Source organism: Momordica charantia (genome assembly GCF_013281855.1).
Source record: "Momordica charantia cultivar OHB3-1 chromosome 8 unlocalized genomic scaffold, Mcharantia_2.0 BLBB01000008.1, whole genome shotgun sequence".
Lineage (NCBI taxonomy): Eukaryota > Viridiplantae > Streptophyta > Magnoliopsida > Cucurbitales > Cucurbitaceae > Momordica > Momordica charantia.
In genome coordinates this window covers 4,105,203-4,121,786 of record NW_028275166.1, presented here as the reverse complement: position 1 = coordinate 4,121,786, position 16,584 = coordinate 4,105,203, and the positions used below count along the sequence as shown (strand labels likewise).

General features: G+C 32.4%; 1 protein-coding gene across 3 annotated transcripts; it reads right to left on the bottom strand.

Moving 5' to 3' along the window:
* Nucleotides 1–869: 869 nt before the first annotated feature.
* Nucleotides 870–10,826, bottom strand: KEA6 (K+ efflux antiporter 6). 3 transcript variants are annotated; one of them, XR_015793050.1, is made up of 21 exons: nucleotides 10,409–10,820; nucleotides 9,828–9,871; nucleotides 9,602–9,660; nucleotides 9,437–9,506; nucleotides 9,272–9,333; nucleotides 9,124–9,199; nucleotides 8,935–9,009; nucleotides 7,148–7,219; nucleotides 6,982–7,065; nucleotides 6,700–6,768; nucleotides 6,507–6,584; nucleotides 6,328–6,416; nucleotides 4,939–5,035; nucleotides 4,773–4,826; nucleotides 4,141–4,236; nucleotides 3,528–3,716; nucleotides 3,360–3,437; nucleotides 3,236–3,280; nucleotides 2,063–2,152; nucleotides 1,351–1,684; nucleotides 870–1,248 (listed from the first exon to the last, which is right to left on the bottom strand). XR_015793050.1 is itself a non-coding variant. In XM_022275888.2 (20 exons), the coding sequence occupies exons 1-20, from the start codon at nucleotides 10,644–10,646 to the stop codon at nucleotides 1,601–1,603; spliced, it is 1,749 nt and encodes a 582-aa protein (XP_022131580.1). In that variant the 5' UTR covers nucleotides 10,647–10,820; the 3' UTR covers nucleotides 1,227–1,600. The 3 variants fall into 3 exon arrangements, 2 of the variants coding, with proteins under 2 accessions (XP_022131580.1, XP_087984207.1); XM_022275888.2 differs by having other exon boundaries at nucleotides 1,227–1,684; XM_088128081.1 differs by lacking the exon at nucleotides 3,528–3,716 and having other exon boundaries at nucleotides 1,227–1,684; nucleotides 10,409–10,826.
* Nucleotides 10,827–16,584: the final 5,758 nt, after the last annotated feature.

Below are 16,584 nucleotides of genomic sequence, written 5' to 3'. Positions count from 1 at the left end.
TCATACATACCATAGTAATAGCAATATTTAAGTATTGGTTAGTTAGCACCCATCTTTCCATCTATTCCTGACCCCATTAAATTTTCAAAGAGAGAAAAACACAAAGGGAGAGTGAAAAGTTACTTTTTTTTCATGAAAATAAACAACTATCGAATTTTTAGTGGTGTTGTTTGTACGATAAAATAACACCTGGCACTACTACAATTACATCACACAATATAAACGCAATAATTTTTAAACATGTGGAAGATGCAAGGCTGGCCTGATTCCATTGTCTGACCCTTAACTCTTAAGGCATCTTTTTTTTTTTTTTTTTGCTTCTTTCTTTTTAGTATAAAACAATTGAAAGAAAACTACACTAAATCAGGGGAAACAAGATGTTTATCATTCCTCATCTAGCAGTAGCTTACCCAAAGGAATTAAGTTTTAAGTGCGTGTAACTTAATTATCATGAATTTAATAAAGAAATAATCACTCCTTATCCTACCAATTTAGCATAGCTCAATGACTAAAGTACTATTAACATTTCTAAGTCAAGATTAAAATCTACCAACTGTGCCAACTTTCTATATATATATATAAATATATACCTTTTTTTTTTTTTGCAAGAACATAAAACAAATAATTGGTGTCCTCCTGCCCATTGAAAATTACAGCACGCCCTACAGGGTGCGGGTGCCAGAGAGAAGCAGGCAACAAGTGGACCACCGCCATTTTTGTTTTTAGGCCAAAATCTATCACTGCTGCAGCTCGCTCTCAAAATGGCTTCTTCTCCTTCTTGCGGGAAGAACCATTTCAGGTTTTCCATTTTTGTGGTTATGAGCACACAATGATAATTGGGGACAGCCCAAAGCCACCACATTCACGAATTGGCAACAAAAATCTAATATAGAGAGAGAGCACGAAGAAATTCCAGAGCCAGTTTGCCAGTTCCTGCAACCAGATCTTAAGAAATAGCGACATTTCAACCACAAAGGATTCTCTCCTTTACTCCCCTGAAACTATCAACCAACAACTGGACACCCAAAAGGACAAAAGGTAAAAATGGTTTTCTATATAAAATGCTAATGCAGACAGAAATCTCCATTAATGATGAATGTAAATTCTTCCTAATTCTTCAGCAACCATTACAGCCTTGGATCCTTTGCTGGTGACGACGCCATCTGAAGAATCTTGAAGTAGTAGGCAACGGAACGGCTGAAATCAGATGACACTAAAATGGCAACTTGGTAAAATTCAATATTTACACTGCAAAAAAGGAAATAGTTATTTTGTGCGGTACAAAGTCCATTGTAGTATCCAAACTATAATACATTTTACAAAGAATCGAATCATAGTGAAGACAATTACAATAGTTCCTCCATTGTACTGGCACCTCACTGGTCACTTCATCTCTTATACCCTATCTGATTTTTCCAATCTAATGGTCAGTTAAGTGTAACAAAAAATGATTCTGGACACGCTTTATATGATAGAAAAACATGAATAAATATACAGAGTGATTCAATCGACTTCACTTGCACGTGGGGATAAGCTGGCCAGAATTTGACTCCTCGAGCAGAAAACAATATCTCAATTTTTGGTTGACATTCAATGACTGTCATGAATCATGAGGTCCCTGGACTATCAACATAACACGCTGCTTTACACTATCTGAGCGGATGATATCTCCTTTAAATCCAATCTGAATTACCAAGTAGGAAAATAAAGATAATTTTGATCAAGCTTGTAAAAATCAAGGAAAATGTTAAAAGAGTATTATTAGGTAAATAGTGAGAATTTTATTAGGAATATTTCTAGTGACATATTTGTAATTAATTGAGAGTTTTTTTATGTTCACAGCTACAAATAGAGGCGAGTTAGAGGGTTTGAAGTAGGCAGTTATTCTGGAAATAGTTTCTTGGGGGAGTCCTGAGCCTCTCAAAAGTGCTGGGGTATTGTAATTCTCCTTTATCATTTTAGTACTATTTTCTGTATTTTCCGTTTTGATTTCTAGTTCCTGTCAGAAAATAGTTGTGCATTGACCAGTTATGGGATCTAAATTTAAATAAAAAGTTTCTACCTCAACGAGACTGTCTGGGGAGAACCACCGCAATAGCACGCCTAAATGCACTACAGCAGGAATCAGCTTGAAAAGAAGAGGAGTTGTCACCTGCACAAAATTTTTGTAAATTCCTCATCCATAGATTTATTGCTTTAGATAACTAACCACAAATATAATGGCAAAGACATGCTCATGCGCTTGATGGATAGTGAACTAAAAATTATAAAGCCGCAATACCATAGTATTGAATTGGTACTAATTATATAAGCTAGATTCTGAAATGCCCTGCATTGAAAGAATTTCCAGATATACCCTCCTTGGAACTTCCTGATTACACAAATGACTAATCCTATCACGATTACCACTCCAAAACCCATGAGTTTAGTCATGCTCCAAACAAGACCAGAAAGTACATTTATGATGAAGTTTCCACACAATTTTAAGAAATGAAAACTATCACGAGGGAATTTCTTAGGATCATTATATGCGTGAACAACTCAATCATGCTGATACTATAAATCCAAGTGGCCAAGAGCTAACACCAAAGTGTCAAACCTTCCCGTTTATGCGAGCACTCTTGCAGAAAGATTTGTAATCCCAAGAGAAATTCTGGTGGCACTTCCACTCTACACTATCGCTGAGGCTGACTCTTGTCCTTGCTTGACCAGTATCTCTTACTCTTTGCACTCAAGGGTGAATATTTGTCTCGCCCACATTCCCATTACCCACAGAAATTGTATCCTAATAGTTTAGGCATCAAACAAATTTCTAAAATGTTGCACTATATGTCCGGTTGTTCCCATCAAAATCAGAATATTCATAAGTACCCATATTTGGATGAAGAAAACTCTATGCAAGTATGTCAACCAAGGAAAGGAACCATTTTGGCTGTCAGTCCTTGGACAAGTATTAATCCTTTTAGCCCAAACCTCAAATGCAATACCTTCCTTCTGTTAAATCATATTTAAAAAATTACATTCAACTACTTCTAACTTATTCATATTTCATAAGTATGATTATTATCTTAAAAAAAAATCAAAACACTAGCATATAACTCAGAATAAGCTAACAGAACCTTTTCTACTTATAAGACAACCTGCGGAGAAAATAAATCTATGTAGATCATTACAGAACATGTGAAACCAATGAAACTATAATATGTATTATGTACAGAACTGAATTGAATCTCACCAGGCTAAGAGCTGTGGTCCCAATAAGCAGCAGATACAATTTCCCCTGGAAATTAACAAGAGAATTGTTTTTAGCATGCATCTCATTTCATGCTTTTCCTAAGAAGCAGTAAAATGACACTGACCTCAACTAAATGAAGATTAGATGCACGGCTGAGAAGAACAAAAGCAAATTCCCCTATCTGAGCCAGAGACATTCCAACCTATGCATCACAAGTCAAAATCCAGAAGACTAGTCATAACAATATCGAGAACTAAGCACAGATGCTTTGCATATGGCTATATAATCTTACAAGAACTGCTGTCCTGTTGTTGTAACCGAATCCCTTCACTACCGTGCTAATTACAACTGTTTTCACAATTATCACCAGTATAACAGCTGCCAGCAATATATCAACATGGTTCCACAAAAACTGAACATGGATCAACATTCCAATACTAGCAAGAAAAAGGGCTGCAAAGAAGTTCCGAATAGGCTCTATCTGTAGACACAATCAATTATAATTGGATGAAGGTGAAGCCCATCAATTATAAAATCACTCTATAGGATGCAACATAATCGTGGGATACAGAAAAACAAGAGTTTCAAACAGCATCCCAACATATTGTCCCCAATAAAATGCAAGAATCCATCATCCCTTATCACCTACACCATGCCCTTCCAAATCCTATCTCAACCCAATTATAATGAGCCTCAGGATATGGTGATACCACTTTCTGAAGGCCATGCAGAGCAAACTAATGGTATATGGAACCCCCACTGAGAAATAATAATAAGAAAAATAACAATAAGAATAGACACCTTTATTTAAATATATATAAAACAAGAAGATAAAACTAACGTGCTATTGTACCATAACAATTAAGTCAAATGCATCTCTTGAAAGAAAGCATATAATGCCTTACTTGTTCAAGTGTATGTTGAGCAAGATCAGTTGTTGATATCATCACTCCAGCAGCAAAGGAGCCCAATTCTAGACTTAGCCCCAACTTATCACTACACTGAAATCGTAAAAATGGTTAGTAACAGAAAATAGGCACACAAAATAATTTCACTGAATCGTATTGCGACCAATAAAATTAAAACAAGATCAAAAAGTGCTCAGCAACTATCAGGGTATCCAATGTCAAACACGGAAATGATATCAAGACCAAATTATCCATGCTTCAAAGAGTGATGTGACATAATAAAAAGCACCTATAAGTTTTCATTAACATAAAAATTGTATTAACAGGATATTCTGGAATTTCAATTGGAAAAATAGACGTGATGACATTAAAACATTTGCCGCAAGCTCAGCCATATTCACCACTGAGACAATATACAACCAAGAAATGAAAGTCTAAAATCATGCTTTAATTAAACTGGACTATCCATTCAGCCCCACGAGGTTAAGGTCGAAGAGTAAACATGCAGAGAGTTGTAGTTTCAAATATGCATAACTAACCGAAATGACACAAATGATGACAATTCGAGGTATGTCACCTTCGCATGCATAAAATTGAACTCACACAGAGAGAGGAAAGTTGATACTAACCCACGCTACAAGCAAGCAGAATGCCACTGAAGCTAATTGATAGAGTTCATTGGTCTGCACGAGAAAATACACTTCAAAAGTGCAAACTGAACTTCTGGCAATTATCCAAATGTTAAATCAGTTGAAACTATTTCATATAAGAATAAATAGATGGAATAAAGCATACCTGTGAAGAAAGGCTTATCATCAACTTTAGAAGCCAAGGAATACATGTACGGGATAGAATTGACAACACAACCAAAAAGGTTACCAAGATCACCAACCTGATTGAGAAATATAAAGCCTCATAAATATAATATTCGTACACTATAATTTCTCTAGCAATCTACATGTCATTACAAAATCAGTTCTCATTCTTCCTAAATGAAGAAGAATTCAAAACTAAAATATCAAGAATAATTAACCATCTACAGAAAGCATATAAAACTAGTTCCATATATGGTTCTCAATCTCAACACACCAACTTCCGCTCTTCTTGTCGTAATAAACAAATATCTCACAAGAAGGAATGACACATACATACAAGGCACTCAAAGGAGCTTAAATTTATTATTTTTTATATTAATTATTATAAATTTATTTAAATAAAAAATATTTAAAAAAATCCAATTTGGGGCAATTTGGGGGGTGCATAATTACAGAACTCCACAGGTTCGCGACTAAAACAAAAGAATCCCAAAGCTCCCTAAAATCCCTACAAACATTTTGGAAAGCTCTCCAGTTCCTTCCTAGCCAAGAGTCCTAAAAAGACACCCCTAATAGCATTATGCCCAAGAACCTAAAATTGCATTTTGAAATTAAAAGCACACATGAGAGAGCATGAATTAGGAAAACCATAACCAAGTCGGGAAATCATCCGGACTTCAAAGATGTGGAAGATATTCCACCAGATTTGGGAAGCATATGGGCAATCCTTGAACAAGTTATTTGAGCCCTCAGAGGAGCCTTTTACATCGATTGCAACAATTAGGTTAAAGAGTTGCAATTAGGGTTCCCCTTTGTTCAATATTCACTAGTGCTAATGCCATTAAGGAAAAGTTTGACTTTCTTTGGGTACTTAAGACTCCAAAACAACTTTAAACAACTCCTTTAGGAAAAGATCCTCTACTTTTAACTTTTAAGATCGTAAGAAATAATCTAGGAAGTTCTTTTCCAAAAATAAGCTACAAGCATAAGGCTTACCCAAAGAGTTCATTACTGTTGGAAGGAGGATACTTTTTGTTCCAGTCTTCCAGACATTGAAACATTTTCCCATCATTCCCAAGAACCATAAATAGTGCAAGGTCACGCAACAATGTTAAAAACAAAAGGAAATAACTTCTTATTATTCTCATGGGAAAAGTATCATTCCAGGGGTGGAGGGCGCAGGCGATGTACATATTATGGAATAGCCGAAAATGTGTGAAAACTTGTAATGACATATGAGTCCCGTCCAAATTTTGTGATATACAAAAATATATATATAGTTCAAAAAAAATAAAGTCAAAATAATTAACTATGTGATTTAAAGCCTTAAAGTTATGCTCATGCATAACAAACTCCTATTTACACTTACACTTTACCCATGGACATCACTCCTTGGAGAATACCAGAATTCCCACCCAGTACAGGAAGCAAAGCAAACAATAACCCAACGGCACAGTCCTGCAAAGCCAATGAAACTGATGAGGTAGGTAATAGTTTGTTCCCCTATAAGGTCAAAGTTAACTGAGGAAAAAAACAAAAAAACATTACCTGCAAGATAAGGGTACCAATCGTGACTTGTCCATGAAGAGCATTTGATGAGTTCTTTTCCATCAAAAACTTCAGCACCTGCAATCCAATAATGAGATAGTAGTTATCATACAAGCAAGAAAATAGAATACAAAGCATGCAAGTGAATGTTTCCACACTTTCATGCATTAAAAAAAGTTGTACAGTATTTTACCACTGCTGTTGAGGACATAGATAGGAATGCTCCAACAAAAACTCCTTCAGAAGCACTCCCACCACATGACTGCAAAAAAAACCAATGGCTGAAGTTAAAATGACAGGAAAGTCTTACAAAAATGTTATCATTTAGGGCAGGTGAGCATTGGACCCACTGCCTAATTCAGGATCCAAAATAACTAATTCAACAGGCAAAAATAGGGTAGTCAACAACACAAGATTTTCTGAATTTAGTGTTAACGAGCAAAAGCGTAATAAACAAGAGAAGCACTATTAATACCGAAGCTATGATCCCACTGAGGCACATAAATAGGAAAATTTGGAGCAGGCCACCAAGAACAGCAACTGCACGAACAACTCGGAGCTAAAATATAGCAGCAGGCTTAGCAAAGGTATCATAATATTATATACATTTATAAATGACATTAAAAGGAAATAAGACTGACCTTAGTTGTTGAAAACTCCAGACCTAGTGCAAAAAGAAGAAAAATTACACCAAACTGAGCTACTGTTTCAACCTAAACACAAAAATCAATAAGAAGGAAATGTAGGAAGAAAAGAAAGGATAAAGCCATTGATAAAGAAAGCGTGGAAAGAAATCAACACAAATGTCATTTTTCTCTCAATAACGATCACAACAGACAAATTCATGTTGCATGCACGTATAACAGAATGATTTTGATAGACACCACCTATGAAGCACGACACTGACCTAACAACACGTTAATTTCTAAAAAAGTAAGAAACAGACACATTACATTACATAGCAGATACACCATCTTTCATTTAATTTTTCAATATATGTGTGTAGGTTGAAACATTCAATACTTACTTCAAAATATATTAAAAATGTAAATTTAACATCAAAACAAAAAAATTAATAAAAGAAAGAAAACCTAATGAGAAAACAATGTCTCCTGCAATCAAAAAAATTAGAAAATCAATTAAGAAAAAGACGGTGGAAAACCTTGGAACACGGTTCCACCTGTTGCAAAATCAAGTAAGTAGTACATTGTACAGTGTCCCACACCACTAGTCCACTATCAAGTCCTACTCATTTAAGTCTATAAATCAACAACTCCCCTTTCTGTACCAAGCAGCAGATTTTTAACCTACCAAAGGATGCTCTCTTTCTCAGATTCCTTTTTGTACAACACAGCAAGGTTCTCTTTGACACATGCTAGTTGCTCCCTATTTTATGTTTCTCCTTATTCGATGCAAGATAATAAAATCAACCTAATTTCCCTCTTCTATGCTCAACCCCGCCTCTAAAGCTTCCTTTTCTTCTTGCATTGTGGTCTGAAGAATGGTATGCCTATGCTTTCTCCTCTGGTGCATTTATAATTTTCATAGAAAGTTAGCCCATTAGAGTAAACTATTCCTTCCTCTCCATCTTCTTTTTAATTTTTCAACTATTTAAAAAGATTTTTATGTGTCTGGCCGTATCTGTCCGAAATTTTAAAATAAATAAATAAGATACTCATTTTAATGTGTCAAACACACATCCGGCACATGTCCATATCTGACACGTGTCCAACACACCTGTCTGTGCTTCGTAGGACACAACTTCAGAAGTAAAACCCAAAAATATATATATAATGCCTGAAACTGGATTACAATATTAAACTAAAAAAAATGTGAAAGCTTTGGAGAGGGCAATCTCTCTCTTACAAAAAAACTCACAAGTAACTGTGACCCTAACTTTCCTAATTCACACTATTTATAACCATCCTTTCCTAACAACTACTTATCTAATGACTAATTGACCCCTTGTATAAACCCAACAGATCTTCAACTTTCTTGATGGAAACATTCTGGAAAATAATAAGAAATTCAGCAATGCCTATTCTTTTACCACCTGTAGTTAGAATCAATAGACTAAAGCTAACAATCTATAAAATCTCTGATGATTCATTACTCGCCCTTTTTACTTTGGATAAGAAACAAATTCATTACAGAAAAAAGGATCACAAAGAAGAGGGGTAAGGTATTTTTTTCTTATCCATCTGAGAAGATCTCAGGAAGAGACCACGAACTCAAAAACCAGATCTTCTCAGATGACCTACAAGCCCTGAATTCTCCATTTTCCGCACTAAAGACATGTCTAAAACACATAAATAGCAAGACATGCACACAAAATAACATGCCAGATGTAGTTTTATCTTCCAAATCTTGGGTAGAGAAAAAAAGAGCTCTGGAAGAACCATAAATGACAGCTTCAGGAGCAACGTACTTGCACCATTTCACTGACAAAGTTAAATCCTCCAGGTCCAATAATAGATCCTGCTAGCAGGTATCCAGTTATAACCTGATAAAATATAACACAGGTTACATATATATTGTACAGTCCATATCATGGGAATGAGATCACATCCTAGAATTGTTATTCACCATCAAATAGCTTAGGTAAAAATAATCATACTGGTTGTCCAGCACAGGCGAAGGCAATGCCACCACAAGTTGCAGAGACAATAACGATTACCAAATCTGAGATCAATCTGCCAACTCATAAAATCAGAAGTCATTATCAGTCACTACTTGAGCGACAATTATTTAAGATAATAACATACCTTAAGTCTAGCTGCAGCACCGGATATTTAGATTTAAAGTTAGATATGATAAAGACGTTGTCCTGGAAAAGAAAAGAGACCCAAAAAAAAAGGAGGGTTTTAGCAACCTGTAAGCACGAAATGAACATTTGACAGACAATACATACAAATATTAAATATTCACACCTTTCGATCAATCAATGTAGGAGTATCTTCAGCTCTATTGTCGCTGTCCAGATTGAAAACATTAAATGACCTAAATCAGAAACACAAGTGTTTAGGGAAATGCACAGATAATCCACTAGTATGGCCTGAAGGTGAAATGTAATACTGAAAGTTAGAAGCATGTACTTTTCCTCTTTCGTATCATTTTTCTTTGACTTTACCCTTGCTACAGTCTCCAGAACTGCCTGATTAACAACGCATTCAATGAGGGCCAAATCATCACATACTTGTGCCATGTACTCAAAACAGTTAACTGTTCTTGTGTGAATAAGATCCATAATTCACGGTGCTATGGTCAAATTCAAAAGTCTTTAAAATGATGTTACTAGTTTAAATACATTTGATTACCAACCTGCTGCTCTGCTACGCTGTTGTTGAAGCTTCCTGCATCAATTGCTGAAATGCCCCCCCAAAAAAGGGAAAAACAAACAAACAAATAAGAGCGGGGAAATAGGCAAGATATAGAAATATCCACAGGTTACTCAAAATAGAAGTTAGAAGATATTCTACATCATACGAGTTACAAAAATAAAATCACTAACGACATATACATAATGCGCATTGGAAAGTTATCAAACGTATTAAATGAGTAAAAACATGCACCAGAAAAAAAGATAGAGATAACTAACGGAATCGACGGGCATTGATCTAAATGATAACATTGAAAAGCTCAAACCAAACAGATAGAAAGAACAATTCAAACTGCAATCCTATTAACATGCAAATTTCGTATCAGCATCCTCTTACTAAGAAAAGGAATTACGTGTCGTGTAGTAGCAAAAATTGAAACATAGTAGATCAAATTAGGCACCACATAGAACACCGCACCCCACACTTAACTTAGATTCCGCATAATAACCACAATCTATTGCAACAAACGAACAAAAACCCTAACAGAATCGAGTGGGGAAGCGAGATCTAAGATCCACTAACCTTCATTCTGGTCATTCTCCTTGAACTCATTCTCCAAAGCACGATCAATGATGTCAGCAAAACTACCTTCCTTATTCCTGGGAGTGGACACGTTATTGGACTGGAGAGTAGCGTTGGCGAGGAGTGGCTGATCGGAGTCGGAGAGAGGGAGGGCGGTGGACGGAAGCAGGCGCGCGGAGCAGAGGAGGAGGAAAATGGAGATGAAAATGCGGTGAGATAATGAGGATAGATTCAACATTGCAGGTTGCTTCGAGGGGAGAGCAATGGTGCTGGCTAATTGCTCACCATGGGAGAGGAATGGAGAAGACAGTGATTCGGGAGATTGAAAAAATGAAGAGAGAGAGAGAGAAGACGGCAGCGTTGAAGAGGAAGTCAGTGGCTAACCAGACCAGAGCTATAGGGTCAATGTGGAGTCTATGAACCATCGTTGAACGGCGCGAAGATAGCCGCATGGGCGCCTTCTGGCGCTACTCGGAGTCGCTTCGGGCTTCTTTTTTATTTCTGTCATTATTTTTTAATTTTTTTTATTATTAAAAATATATTTTTAATACAGTAATAATTAAGTCAATGAACTTTAATATATAATAATTTAATTTTTATAGTTTAAAATTTTTAACGAGTTAATCTCTATCGTAAAATTTTTTTGTTAAATTTCTTATATACGTAGATCAATAAAATAATTAGTAATCAAATGTGTTTATAAATTACGAATACTAAATAATTATATAATAAAAATTGATAACTAATTTTGATAAGGTTCTTTGCGACACGGACTAGATTGTTACAAATTTTAAATTATAAGTATTAAATTATTACGTCAAAGCGAGCATAGCTCAACAGTAATGTGTTTATTTAAATTATTATTTTATGTATATATTTAGAGGCATGAATATGCCGTTTGGAATGAATGAATTTTGTAGATAGACCAATCAGACTTTTACTAATTGATGGATTGCATTTCATTTGCCAAATAACATCGGGTGTATAAATAAGTAAATAAATTGATAATTTAATAATACACCAACTTTTCTTCTTAATAAAGGGAAATTACCTAATTGATACATTTTAATAATATCAAATATAAGCTTTACAATTTCAAAAAATATTTAGTTTTGATCTCTAACTTCTATGTTTGTCCATATCTTAAATTGTTAACAAATAATGACTCTGAACATTGTGTTTATTTTTCTTTTTGACAAATGGATCTTGAAGTTGGTACGTATCAAGTCACCTATATTAGCTAGAGCGAATATGACGGGATATTAGGTGAGAAGTAATAAAAATGTCTAACATATGGGTTTTTTTTTTCAAACATAAGTATGTGACTAAAATAAAAGATTTCAAATAAAAAAAAAACAATCAAAACATCAACGATGATTTTTTTAGACGACGACTCAACCACTTACTTTAAAATAATTTATAGGTGCTATGATATGCTCGTCCTCACTTCATAAGATTTTTTTTTTTTTAGGTTTGACAAATATGGGATTGATGATCAAATCACCAACCTTTGAGATAGTGATTAGTATGCTATCCACCAAAACTCCGATTAACACCATTTATCTCATTCTTATTTCTCCATTTTATTACAACCACAATAACACATCGGTAAGTTTCAAAAGTTTGCATGCCTAATAATTTGTGTGCGGGTGGCAAACTTAAAAATTGTAGTTCATATATTTGTTCTTAGCAATAATTCATACTTGTTCAAAAAAAAAAAAAAAGATACAATACGGGATAGAATCGGGGAGAAAAAAAATACCTATTCAATTTTTGACTATATCATATATTAAATGTTCAAAATAAATAATAGCGGGAGGATGGTCCGTTACATTGCATGTGCCCTTGTCCTAAGATTTTTTTTTTCAATAAACATTAAATTAAAAAAACAAAATTACAAAATTTACTTGGATTTCATCAAATAAAGTCTGAAATTATTCATTGTAATTGCAAATATGACAAAAACATTTAGTAAAATTAGTAAAATAGCAATTACATCTAGTTTTTTCAAATATAGCACTTAAAAAAATGAATGTCTAATTTTAAAATAACAACTTTACTTAAATGATATATATCTATAATATACTTGTAATACATATATAATATATATGTGATATACTAGTGATATGAGTGTCTGTGCATTATGTAGTATGTGATATAAATTAAATATACTATTGATATGAGAGTATAATATACTACTGATATATTACTGATATTGATACGAGTATTTGATATATTACTGATATAAGTAATAATTTTTGCTATATTTTAAATTTTAAAAAAATAGGTGACATATTTTGAAATACATAAAAAAATATTTGCTACCCACCACAATTTTCCTATTTATTTAAAATGAATTTTTACTGAACAATTGATTAATGAAATTTGGCTTGTACGAAAAGTAAAATTTTGATACAAAAGCATACACTTTGAAAGGAAAAGAAAAATTAAATCACACCAACAATATATAATTTCCAACATGAAAGAAATACATTTGGAATTTTAATATATATTTATTTATTAGTTTTTTTAGTACAATTTTAATATGTATTTTTTTTTTTTTTTGAAATAAATTTTAATATGTATTAGAACTTAGAAGTGGATTAAAATAGATGTTTGTGTGACAGTGGAGCTCCAGCGGTGATGGGGCCCACCACGTGCGCAAGTTGCCACTTGGATTTGTATTTAAAAACGACATTCTCTCCTTACGGCCCTGTACGATGGATCGAACCCGAACGGCCGAACAAATTCAATTCAATGATGTCGAAAAGCGGCATCCGATATGTCGTTCTAGATCCGGATCGAAGCCCGCATTATTTGGGCTTGGACCTGCTGTGGTTTCCTTATGGTGGGCCTCTCTAATCTGAGCGAGCTCTCAGCCCACTTTATGAAACCGGTGGGACCATGGAGCTGGTGCCGTACCACCAAACAATAAATGTTTTTTTTTTTTAACATAACAAGAAATGTTTTATTCTTAATATAAAATACGAGATGTTAATTTGAATTCACAATATTTTTGTCGAAGATAAAAATTTCAGATTTACATAACAATACATGTGGAGTGTGAATCGAACTTACAACTTCTTGCTTTGAGATATATGTCAATTACCGTTAAACTATGTTCCTTTGGCAACAAAAAAATATTAGTTTGATAGTTGAATATATAATACATGTAATATATAATTTTGTTTTACCATTTTAAAAATATATAATTTTGTGATTATATAGAAGTGTTTTTATTGTTAGAGATGATTATACTAGTTCCATTGATGTTTTTAAGTTTATCCAAGTATTGAGTTTGGACTGATCTTTTTAATTATATGTCCAATTTATTGTTGTTTTAATGTTTTTTTCTTTTAATTGGGTTAAGAAAATGATATAATTTAATTTTACATGTTCCATTGATTGATTTTTTTTGTCAATTAATGATTAGTTCATAGCATTTAAAATGTTCAAATTATCACACCAAAAATTGAATGTTCATATTGTCTCGTTCAAATATGTGTTTTTTTATACACTTCCTAAGCCTTTTATCTTTGTACTATTATACTTTTAATTTTTTTAATTTATATGAGTTTGATTATTAAATGTTGTAATATTTAGGTGTGTTTGAGATAATATTTCAAAATTAAAAAATTAAGTTAAAACATTTGAAGAAATAATAATAAAATACATCCTCCTATTCCTTAATAAAGTACTTATAATTTTAAAGTTCGTCGAACATACTTGAATTTTTTGACACCGTAAAAATTCAAAAAGGTTTTTATTTATTCAGTATATTTTTAAAATGGTATCAAATCCACTCTTATTCTTTTCTATTTGAATGTAAAAAAAAATAAAAAAAAAGGAAGCACATATGATGTGAAGTTTTTAAAATTGCATGCATCATATATGAGATTGGACTTTCATCTTTAAAAAATATATAATTATATATATATATATATATATATATATATAAAAGTTAAAAAATGCTTATGGTATTTGTAGATTAATTGATGTAACAATTTAATCCTTATATTTTAGTGTGTAATGATTTAATCAATGTATTTTTAAAGTGATAATAATTTAGTGTTTATAATTTATAGTTTGTAACAATTTAGTCCCTGTCATAAAATATTTTAATTTGGTTTCTTCTGTGTGTAGATTGATTAAATAAATATTATATTGTTAAATAAATAAAATAGATCCTTAATTTTGATGAAATTTTTCACAGTGGGTATTAGATTGTGACAAACTTTGAATTCATGAACTAATTTGTTATATATTAAAGTTGAAGGACTAAATTGTTACATACTAGGATTTAGAGGCTAAATCATCATTATTTCAATAAAAATATAGGTATTAAAATTAATTTTCTATATTGACATGAGCTTTGCTCAATGGTTAAGACATTTTGTTCCTTATTTACACAGGAAATAAAACTCTGTTGAGATCCCTTTGTTTATTTTCAAATATTTTATTAATTTAGTTCGTCCATGGGTGTCTTTGCCATAAGATAAATTCATTGGTGTATATGTGTAATTTACTAAACAATAATGGTAGAATAAAGTAATGTTAGTGCCTATTGTGACAACGACCATAATAATTAAAATAGAGATGGAAAAATATAAATATTCCAAAGGTGTATAACATAAATAGTATTTTTTAGAAGATTTAAAATTTTACCGAAAGAGAAAAAAAAAAGAAAAGAAACACATAATTCGAATCAAGCTCGATTTTAAATATCTTATCAAATTAAAAAACTGCATTTACATTATATTTGAAAACAAAATGAAAAGTTTTGAAGTTACATATTAAATTTATGCTACCATTGAAACTTCAAACATACCAATTCGAATATATTTGCATTTGTATTTTTAGAGTACTGCGGTAATATGATAAATGCTTCAAGAAACTTTGATGTACTAAAAAAAGGTTTATGAACTTTAAAGAAAATTACTTAATTAGATCTATGTTCAAATATGCGATTAAATAAATTTTTTTTTGTGAATAAAAATTAAGTAAATGGACATGAACTATATTACCGTTCTTTCTAATGGAACATTTTTTTTAACAGCATGGCAACCTTCTGAATTTGAAAATATAGCAACAAATTAAAAGAAAATTAAGCCCAGCTCCATATAAAATAAAAAAAATACCATTTAAACGTCTATATATATATTAATTAATCATATATTATATCATTGATATATGTCTATCATTTATAAACAGCTATATTAGTAATAACGTACATGGGTGATAAATGTCGATATAGTTTAATACTAATAAACTTAGATGAATGATATACGAGAATAAAAATATAATTAACGAAAAATGGTATAAACAGTTATACAATTTATTTTTTTAATTGTCATTTTTAATAAATCATAATCATGTTACTATATCTTAAATACAACTGCCACCCCTCCAAAATTTCCTTTCCTTTTCAAAGGTTGAGGAAAAAAAAAAAAGAGTTTACAACGATCATAGAAGAGATTAACTAATTTTTTAAATGGAAAACCAACTGTCTTTCCTTAAACCAGAATCTTATCACATAACCAACAAAATAATACTAAATAGATATAATTATGGGGCCAAGAAAAGCCATAGCCACTAAATAAAAATAAAATAATAGACATTATTAAAGCGTCCATAATTAAACATCAATTAAATAACAATTGTAACCCATAATTCAATCAAGGACTTTCGACACTTGGGCCCAGCCAATTTCATTTAAAAAATTACCAATCAATGTAGTGAGCAACTTTCACTAACATTTTTTTTTTATTTTGCATTACTAATCTATTGGTTGCATTTAAAAAATGTATATATATTTTTAACTATTATTTGAATAAAATTTTCACTGTTCCATACTTATTCCACTCTAATATATTTTTAAAATTAAATTAAAATATTATCTACGAACTAATTATTAAGTTATACAAGATTAAATCAGAAATACATATTCATATTGAAATTTATCTTAAAGTTGATTTTGATTATTGAACTTTTATAATTGTATCTATGGCCTCGTTATCCACACCTCTGGTCGGATGAATGGAGGACTGACCGACCCGGATTTGAATGAGCATTGGCGGGTCTTGGAGTGCCTGTCAAGGGCTCCCGCGCATACCCCGGAGTGATCATCACCACCTGCACCTCACATCTCGACACAGTGGAACATTAATATTTAAAAA

Excerpts from the sequence above, each read along its gene's own strand:
- KEA6 (XM_022275888.2), bottom strand. The coding sequence starts at position 10,646 with ATGTTGAATCTATCCTCATTATCTCACCGCATTTTCATCTCCATTTTC. Across the intron at positions 6,417-6,506 it reads TTGGTACCCTTATCTTGCAG|GACTGTGCCGTTGGGTTATT; the intron begins GTAATGTTTTTT and ends TTGGCTTTGCAG. Across the intron at positions 2,153-3,235 it reads GGACCACAGCTCTTAGCCTG|GTGACAACTCCTCTTCTTTT; the intron begins GTGAGATTCAAT and ends AATTTTGTGCAG.